Raw genomic sequence first — 19,629 nt, 5'->3', positions numbered from 1 at the left:
TCCCTCAAAGCCGCCATCTTTCAGTCTGACGGTTACTGTAAACATCATTCCTGCACACAGCATTATAAGACATGCTACTCCACATTCCTTTAGCACTTTTAAAAGATGGAAAAATGTCTAAAATATTGTATGTTTACTGGCCAGAAGAACAGAGCATTTACATCAAAGTAAGTTGTGTTTTAAGTGCTCAGAGGTTAGCAAAGGTACATCTCGGACCATCTTCTACACTCTTGACAAATAATAAGATGATTTATTTTTCTCCTGTTGTGACTTCCGTGCCACTCACGAGAGCTGTGACGTGGTTTACGATGCAATATTTAATCCCATTTCATCAATACAAGTGTATCATAGTTTCTGACACTGAAGGATGAACATGTACAAAGATGAACTGCTACTTTCTTTGCCAAAAATACTTTTTATACTTATGTAATGATGTCGATGTTTAAAAAAAGCACAAACTGTGACCTCTCACTGATATAAAAAGCCTTCAGAGGTGTTGCAAAAGGCCTTTCTCAATTTAAAAAACACTGACTTTAAAAGCAGTCCTAACACTTTGGGTTTGTATATAAAAATGCATACCTTGGCAGCATGCAGAGAAGGGAATGTACTCTATGTCCTACCAATCACTACCTGCAGCATTTCTCTTTTAGGCAGGATGATATTCAAAGCGCACATCACAAAATTCCAGTCTAAACTGGAACACATTACAATAAAGACATAAAATAGGTCATTTTTTTAAAATATAGTCCTCATTTTATTAACAGAGGCCAAATAAAACTCATCACATTTTATTTACAAAGGGAGGCAATAAATATCTTAATAATAGTCATAAAATTATTTTTGCTTACATTTGTTTAAAAAAATCATAAATGTGTCATGTTGTTAGTAGCAACTCATACAAAAACCTGCCGGCAGACAGGTGAATACATACTACTGGTGAGAGGGGGCTGGAGTTTGTTGTCAGTGAGAGAAGGAATGACAGAAGCACAGACTTTTCTCTTCAGGATTCAGACACAAACTCTACCACATGTCACTGAAAATGTTAGCACAATTCTGGACAAGTTGGTCATCTGAGGAGAAGTCTTAATTGTCAAATGTGGATTTATGAAGTGATCAGGGTTGGTCAGGGCAACAGAATTCCTGCCTGTGGATCGCTGATTTGACAAACAAGCACAGGGATAAGCCTTACCGAAAGCATCTTTGAGACGTTCATCCAGTGAGAGTGACAGGAGCGAAGTCCAAAGATGATTTTGGAAGAAAAAAAAAAAAAAACAGAGGAGCTCAGTTCAGCTCGGCGTCGATTGAAAGGTTCTTGACATTAAGTGAACACAGACAGTCAGACTCGGTAAAGATAAACAGAGAGAACAAGGAGGTAGAGGAAGTCTTCATCACCAACCCCAAAATATTAGCTAGCTCACGCTCAAAGAATCAAGGCATCCTTTTCTGGAACAACTTTAACACATGCGAGGAAGAGCTGTTAAAAAGCGAGCCCAAGAGGAGACGAAAGGGATTAACATCCGTCTCCCAAATGTGATGAAGTTGGAAGACTTTGTGGAATTATGAATCACATCAGCGGTTATATTTTTGTTTGTATTGTTTTCGCGTGTGTGTGTGTGTTTAAACAAGACTAAAGCCACGGCTGCTGCCCGACTAGTCAAAGCATGTCGTGTTTTAGCTGAATCACAGGCTGCATGGAAATGTCAAGGAAATCACACATAGTACTCGGGAGGGTTCAGCGCATTCCTGGAGCCACGAGTGAAGCTGAGGTTGAGAGATGTATGGAAAAAAAAGAGGAGGAGAAAGAGAGAGACCTGTAAAATATTGCACTCAAAGCTACACAGTTATCCCGGCAGCACAGTGTCACCTGCGACCGCCACCTCTCTCCGTATCATCTCCATGGTGTCTGATTCCAGTGGAAAGTATGGGATCCGCGTTGTCAGGGGCAACACAAACAAAAACCGACAGGTATTCCAATAAATCTCTAGTTGGCTGATTTTTATAACATTGCGTCAGCTCCCGCTTCAGCCCCCATTGTCAAAAAGAAAGTATGCCTTCGGCTTGCAGTACAAATGTAGCTGAGGACGACGGCGACAGGAATTCTCTCAGAGGTCCTTAAGTTTATCCAGTATAAATAACATGACAGACACGTTAGCACAATGACATCAACCCAGAAGAATCCAAGAGTTAGGAAATATTCAGTCATCCTGAAATACAAAAATAAAACATCTTTGACTTTTTTTGTTCTTTTTGTCTGTCTTTCTTTTACAGAAGTGAAGTCTTTAAGGTGATTCTGTTCAGACAAGAAGCTTGAGATTTCCCCAGAGGAAAATTAGTGCTGTCCCATTGCTCTCATCAGTTCCTCTTGGAGTTGGGTTTTAATCGGCGAGCCCTTCGTGTCCGCTTTGTTACTGTGGTGAAACGAAACTCCTCCAGCGGGTCCACCCTGCCCTTCGGCGGGCGCTTCATGAAGTGGACTTCCTGTTGCCTCTGCGTGGTCCGTGAGCCTTTCTTGGGCCGACCCTTCCTGTTGAAGCCGAGGTACCATCCTTTGTACTTGGCCGACACAAGAGCTGTGTAGTTGTTCTCCAGGAATTCTTCGACAAAGACGCACTCCTGCTTCCTTCCATCGGGCTGAAAAAAATAGGACATTAATTAATTATTAACATGGCAGCATGACCTCTTTTTCAACTAACATTCTGGCTCATTTCCATTGCATCAGTGTTTTCAGACTCAGTTTGCTTTTTCTCTTGGGGTTTTGTATAAAGTAGCATAGAGTCTAAAATCCTGGTTGTGTGTTGAGAACATGAATGTTGACATTGTAAAATTGAAAACATTGAAAAGTTGAAAAAGTTAGCTAACAAATGACATTGCGCTTTGAGATTTGTACCTCCAAATGTAAAGTGCATTATAAATAAAATGTATTATTATTATTATTATCATTGTGGGTAATGTGTTCATTCGTTTCATTGCAGAGTTTGAGTTTTCTATCAATTCCATGTCTGTAGTCTAAATATGTAGCAATAGCCAGGAGCAGTTAGCTTAGCTTAGCATAAAGACCGGAAAGTCTTTATAATTAACACACAGATAAAAGATCAGGTATCAACCTCTAACTCTTGGCAAGGAAAGGAATTTCCCTAAATAATGAAGTATTTCTTTAAGATTGGGGGGTTATGTATTCATGAAAAGATCTAATTAGTTTATGAGATATTAAGGTGATTTAGATATTAAAACAGTAAATACTGATGGGAATCTAAACACTACAGCATGCTGTACTATAATCACAGCATCCTGAAAACATCTTTGTTAGGAAAGCAACTCAACTGTTCACAGTGAGGCTTGCTTATTATCCAAGGCAGGAGCATAGCGTTTCCAGAAAAAGACAGTGTTGCTGAATTTCTAAAATTGGGGTGGCAGTAAAATCTCTGAGACACATCTCAAAAGCCCATAGCAACAAAACTATTTGCATATCTACATAGCAATAGGGGTAAGTCAGAAATATGGTTTTCTGAAATTTGGGTGAAAAGAGTAAAAGTAAAAATCTTGACTGGGGAGCTTAACTGAATCTGTCCAAATTTCTGTCGTTTACTGTACAATTTATTTTCATCTTTAAGCATGCTGAAAGCCGCCTGCAATCAGTAATTTTATTTTATCTGATATTTAAAATAGTCCTATAGTGGTTTAAAGGATGAAGTCAAAGAACATTTTTTAAACAAATGAGGCCCCAGCAATTGAAACTGAAAATGCATGTCTCTAACAGATGACCATGGTGAGAGAGTGAAAACTTGTGTGAATTACTGCAGCCCTTCCGATGCTGACAGCATGAGTTATTAATGCAACAAAATCACTAGTGTGCCTCAGCAGTGTACGTTTTCAAATATTAACTTCTTTTCCATATCGAAGCGGTCGTCCGCAGAGTCACATGCAGTCATCTCGCGCTTGTGGCCACCTGGTGTGACTAAGTGATATAATTGCAATGGCATTCCTCCTAAGTGACCATTAGTCTCTCAATGCATTGTGGTGATTGCAGTCAGTAATTGACTGATCGAGTGTCAAAGGAGTAGGCCGATTACGTAATGGAAGAAGGGCTGTGAGTTATCAAAGGGGTTTTGTTAGGGTGTACAAAAACAGCAGGAGAAAGCAGATCTGAGGCTGTGTTCAGTTTAGCCTGGATTAAGAGCTTGATTTAAAATATTAATTGTGATATTAGAAAGTGGCGATTTAATCTTTTACTAAAGGATTGTTTGTTCTTACAATATTCCCAAATTGAAAACCAAAAGATACTCACCCTTCCGACTATTTTGCCCTTCTCGGTCATGCAAATGTAATGTTCGCTCTCTTTTCCTTTTATTCGAATGTGGCTCCCGAAGGTTTCTGTCTCGACAACAAGAAGAGCTGGAAGAGAAAAGAAAAAGTGGACTTTGTTAAGGGTCTGTAAGTCTTTCCACTCACATAGACATGGTTTAAGTATCCCTGTGCATTTAAACAAGTCTGGTATGTTTTTCTACATTGCCAGTCCTATAAATGAACCCTTCAGACCGAAGGCTCTGCAATCGAGGGGCTAACACAGAGCTTTTACAAGCATTGAGCCTCACAGACAATTCAAATATTTAGCCTACAATGGACACTAATTAAATTGTTCATGGTATTTTAGGGTTATTAAGTTGATATTTCATGAGTATATTGTACCAACGATGAAACTCCCTTTGGTAGCATCATGGATTACAGCAAATAAGTGATTTTAATAGTTGAAACCATCAACATTCTGTAATATCCTGGGCATGTTAATTTATATTTTAGGCTATATAAGTAATCTCGACCCGACACGCACCGCAGACATTGCATGACTTTCTGTGAATGTGGAAAAACACTTTGTTTTAGCCTCTTTTCTAACAAAAAGATTGTCTCTAGAGCAAATAATTAAATTTTTAAAGGTATATAAAGTGTATAACTTTCTTTATACATTACCATATATGCACCAAAACAACAATGCCGCCATCACTTCAACCTGACACAGCAGTAACCCACTCTCGAGACGCATCCCGGCGGCTCTTTTATCCCCCCCCCTCCCTCCTCCCCATCCCAAATGTTAACCCCTGCGAGGTCACCTTTGTCTCTGCTCGCCCCTCGACCAGCAAAGAGATCTGCCAAACATTTGTGGAGCGGTTATGTGCCCCTCAGGATTAGGTTTCAAGTTCCCTTTAGTCTGTGCTCACTCAATCAAAAAGTTAAGATGATCCATTTGTTTAACACACAGGGCCATTCAGTAGCACTCAAGGGAGCAGAGGAAGAATAGGCGAAGGGGATGGGACGGGCTCGAGGGCAGAAGTAACTCCCCTCCTCCTCCCCCTACCCTAAAATCCAACCTTGGGAGGAAAGTGGAAAGAAGGAAACCTGTCTTAAAGGTGAAACTAAGCCAAGGTAAAAGTTGCTCTGTCTCTTGTTATACGAGATTTCTGTTTTTCCCATCCTATTTGGAGTCCAAGAACAGCATTTCTCAATTTTTATCAGTGGAAAAATTAGTCTCAACCTTTCTTGGGTCCTCAAGAACAACACTGGTTGAACACTGGTTTGTATGTGTTGTAAATGATGTGTAAAAAGATATTGCAGTTCAAGTCAAATCAGTGAGTCATTTGACAACATGTTGACCTTCTCAGTCCTAGTCAGTTTTGCATGGAGACCCAAAATTCAACCTCAACTATGACGCCGCAACCCGGAACATCAGATAAAACAATATTTCCCTGCTTTCTGGAAGTCATCCTTCGTCCGTGTCTCCATCCAAGCCCTATCTTCACTACATCTATAAATATATGAACAGAACACTGAAAATATCTATTGCAAGCCCTCCAAGGCAAGAGCTGTTCAGTCTAAACATGAAAAATAGTGAGTTTACTTCATCAGAACAGCACCCAGTCAGTGACTGGGTTCTCACGCTCAAGACTCCACTGGCAGCAAAAGTTTGAACATAAAATATCGACACGTAAACAGGCACTTATTGGCCACAGCATGGGGTCACCTGTCAAAGAAGCTGAAAACTCCTGTTTTAATTCCCCATTGCAGCGTTTATCATTTTAAAAGTCTTTACAGTGACCCACAATCTACTCTGAGTGGCCAACAGGCATCACTTACGAGGGATTGTTCTGGAAAAGGATTGTTCTAGTCTCTTAAAAGTAATGAATATGCTACGATAATATCTAAGAAAAATGATAACAGCCGCACTGTGGCTGCATTCACGGTGCATTCAGGAGTCATTTGAGTCAACGCGTTGGCCTTCTCATTTTAAGTGGGTTTTGCTTGGAGACCCAAAATTCAACCTCAAGTATGAAGCCTCGAACTAGAATATCAGATAAAACAATATTTCTTCTCCTTTCTGTAAATTATCCTTTGCCCATGACCCTGTCCAAACCCTATCTTCACTCGGTCTATAAATGTATGAACAAAACGCTTCAACAATTCATTGAAGGTCAACTGATGCAGGTAAAATAACAATAATGAGTCTAAAAAAAGATGAAGGCTTATTTTACAGAGCAGCACCCAGTCAGTGAGTGGTCACTGTGATGATGGGTATACTGGGTATTTCTATGGCGGCCATAGTTATATATAAAAGGGCAATACGGAAAACCCTGTAAGAAATTTTTTATTTTAAATTCCGCTTCCAGTGACCTCTTAACTTGTGCAGTGTTTTAATCCTCTGTGCAATATGAACAATGTGGAGCCACAGGCATTTACTGGCCACAGTATGGGGTCACCTGTCAAAAAAAGCTGAAAACTCCTGTTTTTAATTCCACACTGCAGCGTTTGTCAGTTTAAAAGCATTTGCTGTGACCCACAATCTGCTCTGAGGGGTCAACAGGCATCATTTAGGAGGGATTGTTCTAGAAAAGGATTGTTCTAGTCTCTTAAAAGTAATAAATATGCTACGCTAATACCTAAGAAGAATGGTAACACCCGCACTTTGGCTTCAGTGATGCAGCCTTTGCGTTGATAAAGGTCTACATTGAAGCAATATATGTCTTCTGTGGTGGTTTGTGGCCCTCCGCCGTGAAGCTGCAGTGACTGAGAGTAGATTAAAGTAAGGAAAGTAGTTTTCTGAGTGTTATTAGTGAGTGCAAAGGAGTTCACAGGTGCCAGGTACTGCAGCTGGATGGGGAGGAGGAGATAGAGGAGGGGGTGGGGGATGGGAGAAGGGGGAGGAGGTGTGGAGGGCAGAATTGGCGAGGCCTCATGGGAAAAATTGGATCTGCTTCCACTCAAGCTCTAACAAGCAGTGAGGAAACTTCGCCTCGGCGCATCTGTGACTGAACACACTCACTCAGAGGCATTCAAGACCAGCAATTTTCTAGCAGTGAGTCAGCTGTTATGAGCAAAATATCTGCAGGAAAGTACAACACAAGTCCTGCTGCCTTATGTTTGTGCCACTGCATCAAAGAGTGCTTCACTGACCATCAATTAACACATCCATCACATTTGTTTTGATTTGAAATGGTGAACAAGTCCATACAGTCCAAGCATTTTCATGAAATTAAGTACCGTCGCATTGCTAGACTGAGCTGACTCACCCTGATGGGCCATACATTTCACGTGCCCATTGCAAATCACTGAGTAGTGAAGAAAATGAAAGATTATACATTTATTCTTAACTTAAAGATAATACAACTTAAAGATTCCTACTGTCGCTGTCCTCAATATGGACAGTCACAGTCCCATGCCATGTAGAAAAACACCTATTTAAATTATATAAATGTTTTCACCCCTAAGAGACAGTAAAGATGAGGATAACTTTCTACACAAGCGTATAAGTTCATAACCTAAAACTCGAAAAGCAGCATTAAAGCATATTTTGCAGCCAAGTCAGATTTAGTCCATATTGGGCATCCTGGCCAAAAATAACACTGTTGGCCTATAAATCCATCAAGATAAAATTAGACTTGCTCTGGATACCCAAATGCCGCAGTAAACATCCAATGCAAGGTCAGCAATTTCATAATGTTTCCAGCCACGCCAACCAGTAGTTGGTGGCTTCCAGAAGTCACCATCCACTTTTCTCGAGCCAAACACAGAGCTTGGAAAACCACCTCCAAACAATGGGTAGTAAACAACCAAAGAGACTGGAGGAGTGAGAAAACATCTCAAGAAGCACCCAAATCTGGATGGTAAGTGGCGGTGATTCTTAATCTTGTTTTAACAAACTAGCTACAGTGTCAAGTGAGATGCACAGGAGTTCTCCCATACCATACTTGCCCCCATCATCTCCATTGGCGTTGACTTTCTTCCCCAAGATCTGGACATGTTTCCCTGTGGTTCTGCTGTAGAGCTGATAGATCCGGACTTGTTTCCGGCTAAGGTCATCTGGGTTCCTCGTGTGGTTCTCGATGTAAAACCTGAAATCAGCAGAGCTCTGCTGGCACTCCTGCACAGAGGTGTGAGACAGAGGGAAACACAGAAAGTGAGACAGATGATGAAGAAACATCGAAAGACAGACAGTGCGCGATCGTCACGGCACAGGTGTTGATAGTAATGTGTGTTGCTTTTATGGGCCCTGTGTCAAAAAATTTTGCTTCAGGGGCTGAAAACCGAGAAACCAGAAACTGCGGCTGTGGCATTTTGATGCTTCCCTTTTCGCTCTCAACTGGCACATTTTATATGCATTGCATTTACAAGCTGATAATTATGCTACAAGATGTGTTAATGAAGTCACCATTTGAGTAAAAAGCCCACAGAACAAGTGCAAAGCCTATAGTGCAACCTTTTGTTGCTTTATATCAAGATAGAGATATAGTATGTGCCCCGGGCGATATTGAGAAACCTGTACTTCATTTCCACAAGCAAGCAAGCCAGTAGCAATTATACACCTGAAGCATCCAGACCTGTTGCACTATCATCAAACAAATATCTGCCTGCAGGCGAAGTAGGGTCCATAAATTAGCAAACGCAGCCGGCGGAAGACAAGACTGAGAGATGGCAAGAGGCACCTTGAACCACAAAAACACTTTTATAAGAGGATCTTTTTGGACCAAATTCTCCAAATCCACCTTTAAGAATTCACTAGCCTGCTGTTTACGAGTCACCTTAGACCTGACATAAAAACAGAGGAAATCACACTCCACTTCGACAGCATGTCAAAAAAGCAACTGTGTCACCCAACATGTGGGAGAGCGAGAGGAAACGTATACTTTCAGAAGCCCTGGAATCTCAGTTCACGCCAAGATCCCATTTCCCCAGCTGTATGGTGTGGTAATTGCACAGTAATGGCTTTTTATGTGGCTGTTCTCAGGTGGCTAATTATATACACATTACATACCCTGAGTGCTTGTTATTCTAACTTCAGTCAATTAATGACATGTAGCAAACGTGATGAGAAATTGTGGATTCGGAAGAACAAATCCTTAAACTCTGTGAGAAGAAAAATAGACAAGCTCTGCAGATCTGAGAACAAATCTAATCGAGGCTCCTAACAAGACGCTCACGAACGAGGTGTCATACAAGTTGTGCCCCAGTTCAGGCGCCTAATCTTCTGAGGAACACGGTTCATGAAGATGGATCCCTCAAGCTGGACTTCCACAGTCTCCCAAAAGTGACGGTTTAATCTCCTCGAAGTTTGAGTTGGGACGTCAACTTCTAAAGACAAACGCTACGCTTTTCTTTCACACAGATTTTGCTCTCAAATGCTGAACGCATTGTAAGATAGACATAGCATTAAGCAGCCTTTGTTGACTCATTATGACGTATTTAGTCTCGAAATGTGGACCTCAGAGGATCCAGCCCCCTAAAGTGGGACACAGCTTCTGTATCTTGACATTTGGGAAACACGCCCATAATGTTACTTTTGGCATCAGGCAGCGCAGAAAATGAGAGGCTGGATATCAAAACGTGTTGACTTCTGATTCAACAGATTTGTGGACTTCAAGACATCAAAACTAAAAAAAAATGGTGATGACTTTACTACAAACCTAACAGGATTTCTATTGTGGACAACATTTAATACCCATAAACTCTTGGGGGTAGCAGATTATGCATCTCTACTCATGGATAATAATTTCATTTTTTTCAAAGACAAAATTACCTACGGCCAATTAGCAATGCATTCTGTAGTTTTACAAAGATAATCTCAACCCTATAGTCACCCTCAGGCATTTCCTTAATCCTATAAACTTAACCAGGACCAGGACAACCAGAACTCAGCCAAGAGATTCACAGTTTCACTGCATAAAGAGCCACATGTACACCTGAGAACTGATTCTAGCAAAGGATTGGTCATCTTCAGCACACCAGTCTGAGAAATTTAGAGCAACGCATGTCACTGTTACCATCCTCACTTAATATTAAACTTAATATCAATAAATACATACAGACTATATACTATATTTACATGAATGCTCTTTCATTTGATGAAATCTAAAAGCTGAGCAGTTAGCACGAGCAGCAGCAGCCACAACGACTGAACGAACAAAGAAAGCTCAAATCTACCGGACTTTTTATCCAAGGAACAAGACGTCAAAGTGCCAATCAAATTGTATGACTGACAAGTGAATTCCACACTTCACAAAACACCAATACAAAGTTTGGGACCAAAGGTGTTTCAACAAAGAGAAAATGAGCTGGATTAACACTAAATAAATACATGCTGATCTAAAAATCAACCATTTCAAAAGCCAAACATCAGCGTCGTGTGTTGTCAACTCTCTCCCGGAATGAACCTCAAAGCTGACGAGCCAGACAAAAAAAGTAACACACAACAAATCGTGGCCTAACTGGGCTGCTAAGGGATTTATCCCACATCTCCTCATCTCTAAACAAACATAAAGGTGTGTTTGGTAGACAGTTGCATTTTGCGTCAAGGGAAAGGCATGCCTAAGCACATGGCTGAGGTGAACACCAGCGACAACAGTTTTTTATCACTCTGTCTCCTTTCTTCAAAGACACAGCATGAAAACGGATATGGTTGAAACTTCAAAAGACTGGCACTCATCTTTACTCAGGAAGCTTAGTTGTCGCATCCATCTAAGATACACCTTGCTATCTGCTCGACACAGACAGGGTCACACGCACAAATAAGGACAGACACTCGCTTACATGCTGGCAGTGCATTCAAAGTTTACTTCCAACTGTGGTTGCTTCTGGTGTTTTTCCTCGTGAAATCACAGTCACAGCATGACATGCAAGAGCCATTAGCTGCGCGGAGCAGTGCTGGGAAGCAGAATGAGCCGACAGCACGGACAGGCAACGTGACAGGAGGGCATTAAAGGGTTATTTCGGCATAGTTTGATCATCAGCCCGAAAGCACTCAAATAACCACAATGGATTTCCTCGGTTTGATAAATGCCTGTATCTAATCTGACTTTTTCCTCGAAACCACAACAAACATGAAAATCAGATATTAAAACAGCAAAACTGACAATATCATCCATCAGTCCACCTCATGAATCCAACTGTGTACATTCTGCATTAACTTCACCCTGTCTTACATTTGAGGAGTGGTCAGTCGACACTATATCTTATTTTGCACCAGATCTGTTGGAATAATCAGAGCATCGACTTACTTAACATTGCAGTTTCTGGTTTTGGGGGGTTTCCAGTTAATATATTTTGTCTTTGGGAAACTTCATAAAAAGTCCTGGATCAGAAAAAGTACTCCCCGATATGTTATTTTGTCCCTGAGACCTGGACAAGGTGATCCCAGCAGCACTACATGAGGAAAAACAACAACTTGTGCAACCCTTGAAATGTGTTTTATGCAGTTTACAAACAAACTTTCCCTCCTGCAGAGTTTTAGTTGTCTCAAAAGGTCAAATTTTATGGCTCCACCTAGATTAGATTCAATTTTCTCTGACAAAAAAAAAAAAATGACGTCTTGTGATTCGTTAAAAATATATCTATATTAAAGCTATGACCAAATGTTGCCAACTGTGTGAGGCTTATGTGAGAGAAAATGCATCCCAGAAGTGGATGAGAGATCAAATCTAATCTGCCCTTTTTTTTTTTTTTTTTTTTTTAAATCGGTATAACCAGTTTAACATTATAACAACACTGAGAAATTAATTTAAAACAACAGCACGTGGGATGTTATGATCAAAGACGTCATACCAATAAACTGATCAGATAGCTTTGGAGCGTGCCCTCTGCATCTTATCTGAATCACAGCGCGCAATTAGGTGAGTGGGTGCCTGCAAATCATTACTGTTCAAAGTGAGACGCAACTAATAAAAACTGAAGCAACAAGCGCCAAACGAGCCCATCTGTTCAAAGCACAACTTTTAACCCCAGGGATGAAAATATTTATGACACAATCCTGTTGTAAAATACTGCAAACTGCTACTTGAACTCCAGATTAAAAACAACCGGTTTCAATTCATTTTCCCCCCCTAGATTAACAGTTCTGATCGGTAGATATTAGTAGATTAACCCGGGTGCAAAACAGCTGATACGTTTCAGATTGGAGTTTCTCCAGTGCCGAATTCCTTCTATTATTCTTCACTGCAAAACTGCATATTAATCTGCTGCAGTGTGTCGCGATGTTACTGCTGTAATATTAATGCAGGGAAATGTCTTTACAGTTTGGCTGCTTTTACACACATATATGCACTTTTTTCACTGTGAGGCACCATAATGTGGTTACAATCTCCCGTCGTTTAAGTAAATGTATTGTGCTTTCTTAACCCCCCCCCCCCTTTTTTTTTTTTTTTTTTTTTTGCTGTATTCTTATTTGTTTTATAACCTATTTTTCATGTAGTTTATGCTTTTCAGTTATCGGCCCATTTTTCTTCAGGACACTAAATATGAATGTATATATATTTGACTGAAGCAAGTTAAAAAATTGTAATATTTGAATATTGTATGGACCACCCTGAAAATAACCCATACCCATCATCGACATAACTCACATTAAAAAATAAAAATTTAAAAAAAAAAACCTTACACATACACACAAAACACATGCATACTCAAAAAGGGTGTTGAATGTGGGGGTGAACATACCTGTAGCTGGAAATAGAGCGCCAGAAAATGTAAACACCTATGTGGAGAGAGAGGGAGAGAGAAGAGAGGAGGGGAGTGAATCACACAGGCAATTACACGAAGAATAAACGCAGCCTACCTGAATGAAAGCAATGCTCAAATATGAAGCTTTTAGCGACTTCTATTGGTAAGAATGCATGGTTTTATGTGCAAAAGGCAAACGTAGATGTGGAACACTTACACGTATATGAACCTCGAAGGCAGCAGAGACATCTTGACTTGCAGAAATACACCTGAAATACACCTGCTTCCACAGATTTTAGAGCCCCAGGAAAGGTTGGCGAAATCGCCCCCCTCTCTCTCTCTCTCTCTCTCTCTCTCTCCCTCTCTCTCTCGCTTTCACTCCCTTGCGCGTCCTTTACGCACACAACTCCGGCGGTAAGTAGGAGACTGAATCCCAGTGTGAGGATATATCACTGGAGAGCAGCAGCAGAGTCACGGGGTGCAACATTAGGTGCTTCCTTGTTGGGGGGGAAATTATCCAGAAGATTATTTTTTCACAGCTGAGTCTCCGCTCCCCGAAATCCCCGCAGCGTCCCCGTCAATTGGTGCCAAGCGTGGAAAAGATTCCAAAAAAAAAAATCCTTCCGCTCAAAAAAAATATCCTCCGCGTTTTGCGCACCTACAGCCAAGTTTCCCCACAATCCCAATCCTGCTGCTCCAGATATCACAGACTCCTCAACTCCGTCCGTACCTGCGGGGGATTTCTACACCTTGCATGGGTCATTTTATTCTACCAAGTGCTGCTGTGGCAAAGGGGAAAACTGTGGACAAGAAAACACCCGTCCACCAAAAAACAAGTCGATTAAAGTGGGCAAACAAGCGTACCCAGGCATACAAAAAGGTTGTTGTTTTTTTTTTTTTTTTTCAAAAGAAGAAAGTGGTGTGGAAATCGCGGCGGCAGCAGCAGCGGATCCCTGGAGAGGTTTGGGAGCTGATGATGGCGCAGCAGTGCCTGTCAGTGGTGTTTGTGCGTCTGTGGCTTGAGATTTGGGCACAGAGAGGCTTTTTTGTTGTTGGTGGGTGGAAACATGTCAGCGGTTTGCACCTGATAGGGTAATCTTGGAGAGACCATCAGCTTGGAGAGGGTTTTTCCTCTCGGTGGGCTAAGAGCTGCGCAGAGCAGAAGACCATTTCTTGCTTTTTGGATGTTTGATTTTTACTTAGAGTTGAGTAATTTTGGGGGGAAATTATTTAATTGGTGTTCATATATGGATAAGGATATTGTGGTTTTATATATGGTATAATTGGAGGCATGGAATAAGATCAACTAGGCCTCCTTTTCAGTTATTGTTTCACTTAATTTTTTTTATCAACTTTTACGTTAAACTGTATTTTTACTTTTGCTTTTCACTTCTTAAAGCCCTTTGTAAAATATCATTACCATTATATTCATGGCATCGTTACCGTCAGTGATAATAAACAGCTGCTGTGTCGCAACAGCTACAGAAACTGCTTCTCTCTGTGTGTTATTTGTGCTTTTTAAACTCTTGCTGGTTTGTGGATTGGCCTCGGCTCTCCCAGACACCATTCAAATGCAGGTTGTTGTCGACCCCGATTTTTTTTTTTTTTTTTTCAATAATGTGCTATAACTTATCCCGCATTTAAATGAAAGAGAGGTGTGAATGTGTTTACGAGCTGGCAGCAGTAAAGTGAGCCCACATCCCTGCTGCCATTAAAAAAAAAGAAAACCATTGTGGTTCGCCTTTATTGTCCCATTAAAACTGGATCCTCGGCATTCCTGCCCCATTGATATTCAAAATGATTCTAAATGATTACATACAAAACTTCCCATGTTGGGGATTTCAAAGGGCCTCCTGTAGTAAGTTTAGTGGGAAATGAAAAGGAGTGTTTGGCTAAGAGCTCCAGCTGCTGATCAGCATAAGGCAAACAGACAGCAAAATAAACAAAAATCAATTATCCATCCAGAAAAATATCAATATATGCTTCTCATTTAAAAGACAACAACTAAGTGTTTTTAGATCCACACTCACAAAATCATTTGTGTTGTCTGTAAGTACAAATGTGGATAAAGTTTGCTGATGTGGGTTTACCCTGTGATTCATGGCTGCCTGCCTAACAAGAAGACTTGATCCAGTCAACCACAGTGCACTTTGATAATCCCTGTAACAAAACTCATGTGTAATGTCATTTAAAGCATGGCTAATTTAGCCTTGTCTGCCTAAGGGAGGGAAATCACGGCAAAAATGAGCAAATAGTAATTATCCACACAGATAACTTGATGATTTCTTTACAAATACGAGGCTTTGGGTCTGTTTGATCAGATGAGGCTCGCATTAGCTGTTGCTCACCGCAGATGGAGATTTCTCTGAAAGTCCAAAATAAAAGGCACCTGACAAGTGATTTAAAGACGGCAGGATGATAAACAGCAATTACCACGCTGACTGTGATAGAGCCAGCATTGTGGCATCACTCATCGCCCCTTAAGCACATGTTTGTGACAAACTTCTCAGAGCATGACTGTAAATCCACAACCGAGAAAAGAGAGCGCAGCAGCAGGCTCGGATGTGGCCACCTGTGAGTCACGGGGAGGAGGAAGTGTATCTCTGATCCCAGTTTTGAAGTGGACTTTTATCATTTTATCTTTCTCTTAACAGTATGAGAAATAAGTGATGGCCACAAGCCAAATTTGAGATGGCTCTGCTGTGCACTAGTCTGGACTACCGTTCACTTTGGCAGCTGTCCAATCAGGAGACAGAGGGACAGATTTATTCGAGAAATGTAGACGAACATGTGGCACAGGAGAAAGCAAAGTAGATTTAAAAAAAAAAAAAACATACCTTTATGACCTACCTACACACAATTCAACTGACAAAAAGGGATTTAAAATGCTCTCAATTCTCTGGTGAAATTAAAGCATGTCATTGGCTGAGTCTTACACTTTTCCCCTCTGAAGACCGTCTTGTCATTTCATCATGTTTCTGCCCCCAAATCAACATGTGCAACTGCTGCATGTGTGACATCAGGTCAAATATAAGGCGACAGGTATGTCTAGCTTTATCTAGCCATGTCTAGGCTTCTAGACTGTTGCACTTGTCCTTTTCTTTTAACTATACATCTCTGAGAATTCTGCCGACACCCTGCTACAGTGAAAGTAGTAGTAGTATAAGTGGAGCACTGTTTTCGCTGTTGAATTTCTGAAATGTAATCTTTTAATGCTTTGAGCATCTCTTATATATCTCCAAACCTGAGCAACTAAAATCTATCAACAGCCTCATGGTAAGATAGTGTTGGAAGTGACAGAAAAAAAAGATATATATATATATACATATATATATATATTTCAATTGATTTTGGTTTAAAAGTGATGTGACTTTAAACATGGATTCCAAAAATACATTTTCACACAATCAGTCAAAATATTTAGTGCCCCTTACAAATTGCTTGACACTATTTGAAAAAATAAAAGATAATTGATCAAAAAGCAAGAATCAATCAAATTCAGAATGCTGCTGCTTGAGCTTAACAAGAGTAAGCTTTATGAATGGGGAGAGCTGTTTCACAGTCCAGTTTCTGAGGCTTGGAGGGGGGGCGGGGGGGGTAAGGGGGCAGCCACTCAAGAGTTGGGATAAGGTTACCCACAGAGATTAGCTGACAAGAGTGAGGGAGTGAGAAAAACAAGCAAGCAAGTTAAAGGTCTTAGTTTACCTGGCTTGCTGTGCTTGGCAGCCAATGAAAGTGCTTTCAAACCTCAGATTCAAACGGTGCCTGAAATGATCCTCTGCAGCCACACTTGCCAATTCTATTTCACTTTTGATGAAAAGAAATTTAACTTTTTAGTCAAGAGCTGCAAAGTGGCGAATGATGTTATTTAGACGACTCCCAGATTCCTTTCAAGCCTTTGAATTTGAACCTCGCCACGTCCGTGCAGCAATGCGTGTCTGTCCTCAGCGACGGGACTGTGGGAATGTCAGTGAGGATATCTCATTGAAGCTAAGAGAGGAGGCATCTGAGGGCGGGCGAGCGTTCAGCGGTTCAAAGGGCCCTAGCAGGCATTTAGGGCTTGACAAAAGAACTTGGCAGATCAGTAAGTGAAGCCCAATGTACTACATTAGTGTCAGGACCCCCTCCGAGTCCCTCCCACTTTGCACTTTCATCTCTGACACGGACATATTGACTTAAAGGAAAGGAGGGGTGCCAGGGCCGCCAAGGAGATGTGGGTAGTTATGGTGTGCGTCGGGGGGTGTATGTGTCCCATTCAAGTCTCAAGGTGAGGCGATTGATGCAGAGGGATGACCACTGACTCATATAAGCCACCCAGAAGCCTTTTTTAACTGGAAGTCACAGCCCGACAAGCGTGTGAGACCTAAACGGGACGGCCCTCTTCCTCTCATCTCACTGAAATCAGCCTCACCCCATTAGTATATGCCGACCCCACCCCCACCTCTCCAAACACACACTCACATCCCTTTTCACACTGTCGGCCATGCCCCTCTGCAAGCTACTGAAGTCCAATGGCTAACGTGGGTTTGGGTCGTAACAGGGTCGCGACACCTTGACATTGTGGAGGGTGACAGAGAGAGGAGCCAGAGGAGGGAGGGCGCAGCTAGCCTGCTACCTCGGAGACCTTTCAAGTATCACCTGAAGGAGAGGGAGGAGAGAAAAAAAAAAAAAAAAAGCGGGAAGTGTTTTAGTAATTTGTCCCCCGTCACACATTGTTTGCATGGAGTCATTAAGGGCCATTTAGGTTTTGCCTTGAAGGGAAGAGGCCAGAGAATTTGGGTGCGGGCGCTCTTTGGGGGAGAGGCAGTGGGAGTGAAGGGTGAAAATTAAAGCGTCGCTCCTCAACAAATCATCTGTGAGCACTGCAGTACACGCAGGAACATATTAATGTTTCCACTGACTCCAGTCGCCTGTTTGACATTAATGATGATTTGCTCCATCTCATCCAGCAGGGAGTTTAGAGTTGTCCAAATACACAAACAAAAGTATGGGCCCTCTTGTTGCTAGTTGCTAACACGTGAAATAACTTTATGTGACTACATGCATTTTGAAGACATCACTAAACTATTGTTGCTTGGATGGATTCTTTTGCCATTGCTCAGTACAGAGGAAGTGCCAAAATGTGTCACAGCACTACAATTGAATAACAATCATCCACAGACCCCATGTGTTCCAAGTTTTTGGCCCGTGTTTGACAGATAAATGTCAAGTCCCTTGGACAAGCAGAGGTAATTCAAAAGTCTTGTTTCTGTTCTCAGACTTTTGCTGAACAATATGAGTGCCTTAATGACATAATAAGCCCTCAGAGCTGGGTGGACTGCTGGTGAAAGTTTAAAATGATGTAAGAGTTTTTTTGTCAGCTCCTTAATTTCTTTTTCCTCCCTGAATTGAACGACCCCATAATTGTTTTCTTGGATAGCCATAATTACTAAATTAAGGGGCTGGCTGTTTGCAATGTGGCATAAAATTGAGAGCCGCAAACTGTCCAGAGGGTTTGACTCATTTGAAGAAAATGTGTGATTCTTTGACAATCATTAAAAACACGTAGCTGCCCCGCTGTGTTTAAAATGCATCTTCAACCCTTGATGAATGGCAGTTTATAGATCTCATTACTGACAAAAGAGCCCAGAGTAAATTAAAAATCAGCTTAAAAACAGCTTTAAAAAGGTGATGCTTTAGAATCAAAAGGATGTCAAAGCCCACCAAGAGTGTGACCCGGACTCACCCACAGAATTTGATGAGGACTTTGATTTTAAGTCATTACCTTCATGTTAGGGGTGAGAAGTACTAAGTGAGTGTTCAAAGCCGAAACCTGTCAGGCTAATGTTTATCTGATTACCGCGCTGTCTGAAAAGCACTTCCTCAGGTGCAACTGGTTGGTTGTGCCCTTGTTGTGGCAACACACGAGATTGGTCTCATCTTGTGTAACGCTATCAAATCCAGGAACATTTTAATGATGACAATGCCATTTCGTAAGATGCAGGAGAACTGCAATGTTGTTTTAAAAAATACACCATTTTATCTATTAATTACAATCTTTTAGAATAAATCCCACCATTCTCATTTTTTCAAGGCTGTTTTGAAGCTAGATTCAGAAGATGTGTACATTTGCAACTTGAGGCAATTCTTTAGACAAATGACAAGACGGACAAAAGCTAAAGATAATTTTGCACTTCAGTATCAATTCCCTACTTGTTATTAGCCAAGAAGTGACCAAACCTGCACATTACTAGGATCAATATATGGCGTCTCATTAGGCAGAATGAGGTGTTTACTGCTGCACTCTTTGTTTTTATTTACAAATGCTGCTTTATGGTTGCTTTAAGGTTATAATGAAAATTTCATTAGGAGGTAAAGACCTCAACCCTAATGACCAAACCAGGATAACCTCTGGCCATCAGCCTGTGTCGAGATTACTCTGATTGGAATGGGATGAGCAATAGAAGTGACGAAACTGTCTCTGATGAGTGACAATGGTGTGACAATGATGAGCAAACGCTGGGTCGTTTATGGTTTGTATATCCGCGGTTTTTAGATCTTCTGGTTTCTCCAACACATGGGGTCAGTTCAGTCCTGCTCAAACCTGGATTAACATGCGTCTGGGGTGATCCAATCACAAGTGGACAGCACTCTTCAAAATCCTCTGCATAAGTG

The 19,629-nt window shown here is 41.2% G+C and overlaps 1 protein-coding gene across 1 annotated transcript; it reads right to left on the bottom strand.

Annotated features, from left to right (window-relative positions):
- Positions 1-788: 788 nt before the first annotated feature.
- On the bottom strand, positions 789-13,321 carry fgf24 (fibroblast growth factor 24). The gene is made up of 5 exons (XM_070836584.1): positions 13,193-13,321; positions 12,973-13,009; positions 8,230-8,407; positions 4,286-4,392; positions 789-2,631 (listed from the first exon to the last, which is right to left on the bottom strand). Exons 1-5 carry the CDS (start codon positions 13,222-13,224, stop codon positions 2,353-2,355), a joined length of 633 nt encoding a protein of 210 aa, XP_070692685.1. The 5' UTR covers positions 13,225-13,321; the 3' UTR covers positions 789-2,352.
- Positions 13,322-19,629: the final 6,308 nt, after the last annotated feature.

Source organism: Pempheris klunzingeri, chromosome 9, assembly GCF_042242105.1.
Source record: "Pempheris klunzingeri isolate RE-2024b chromosome 9, fPemKlu1.hap1, whole genome shotgun sequence".
NCBI classification, from domain to species: domain Eukaryota; kingdom Metazoa; phylum Chordata; class Actinopteri; order Acropomatiformes; family Pempheridae; genus Pempheris; species Pempheris klunzingeri.
This window is presented reverse-complemented; position numbering and strand designations above follow the sequence as displayed.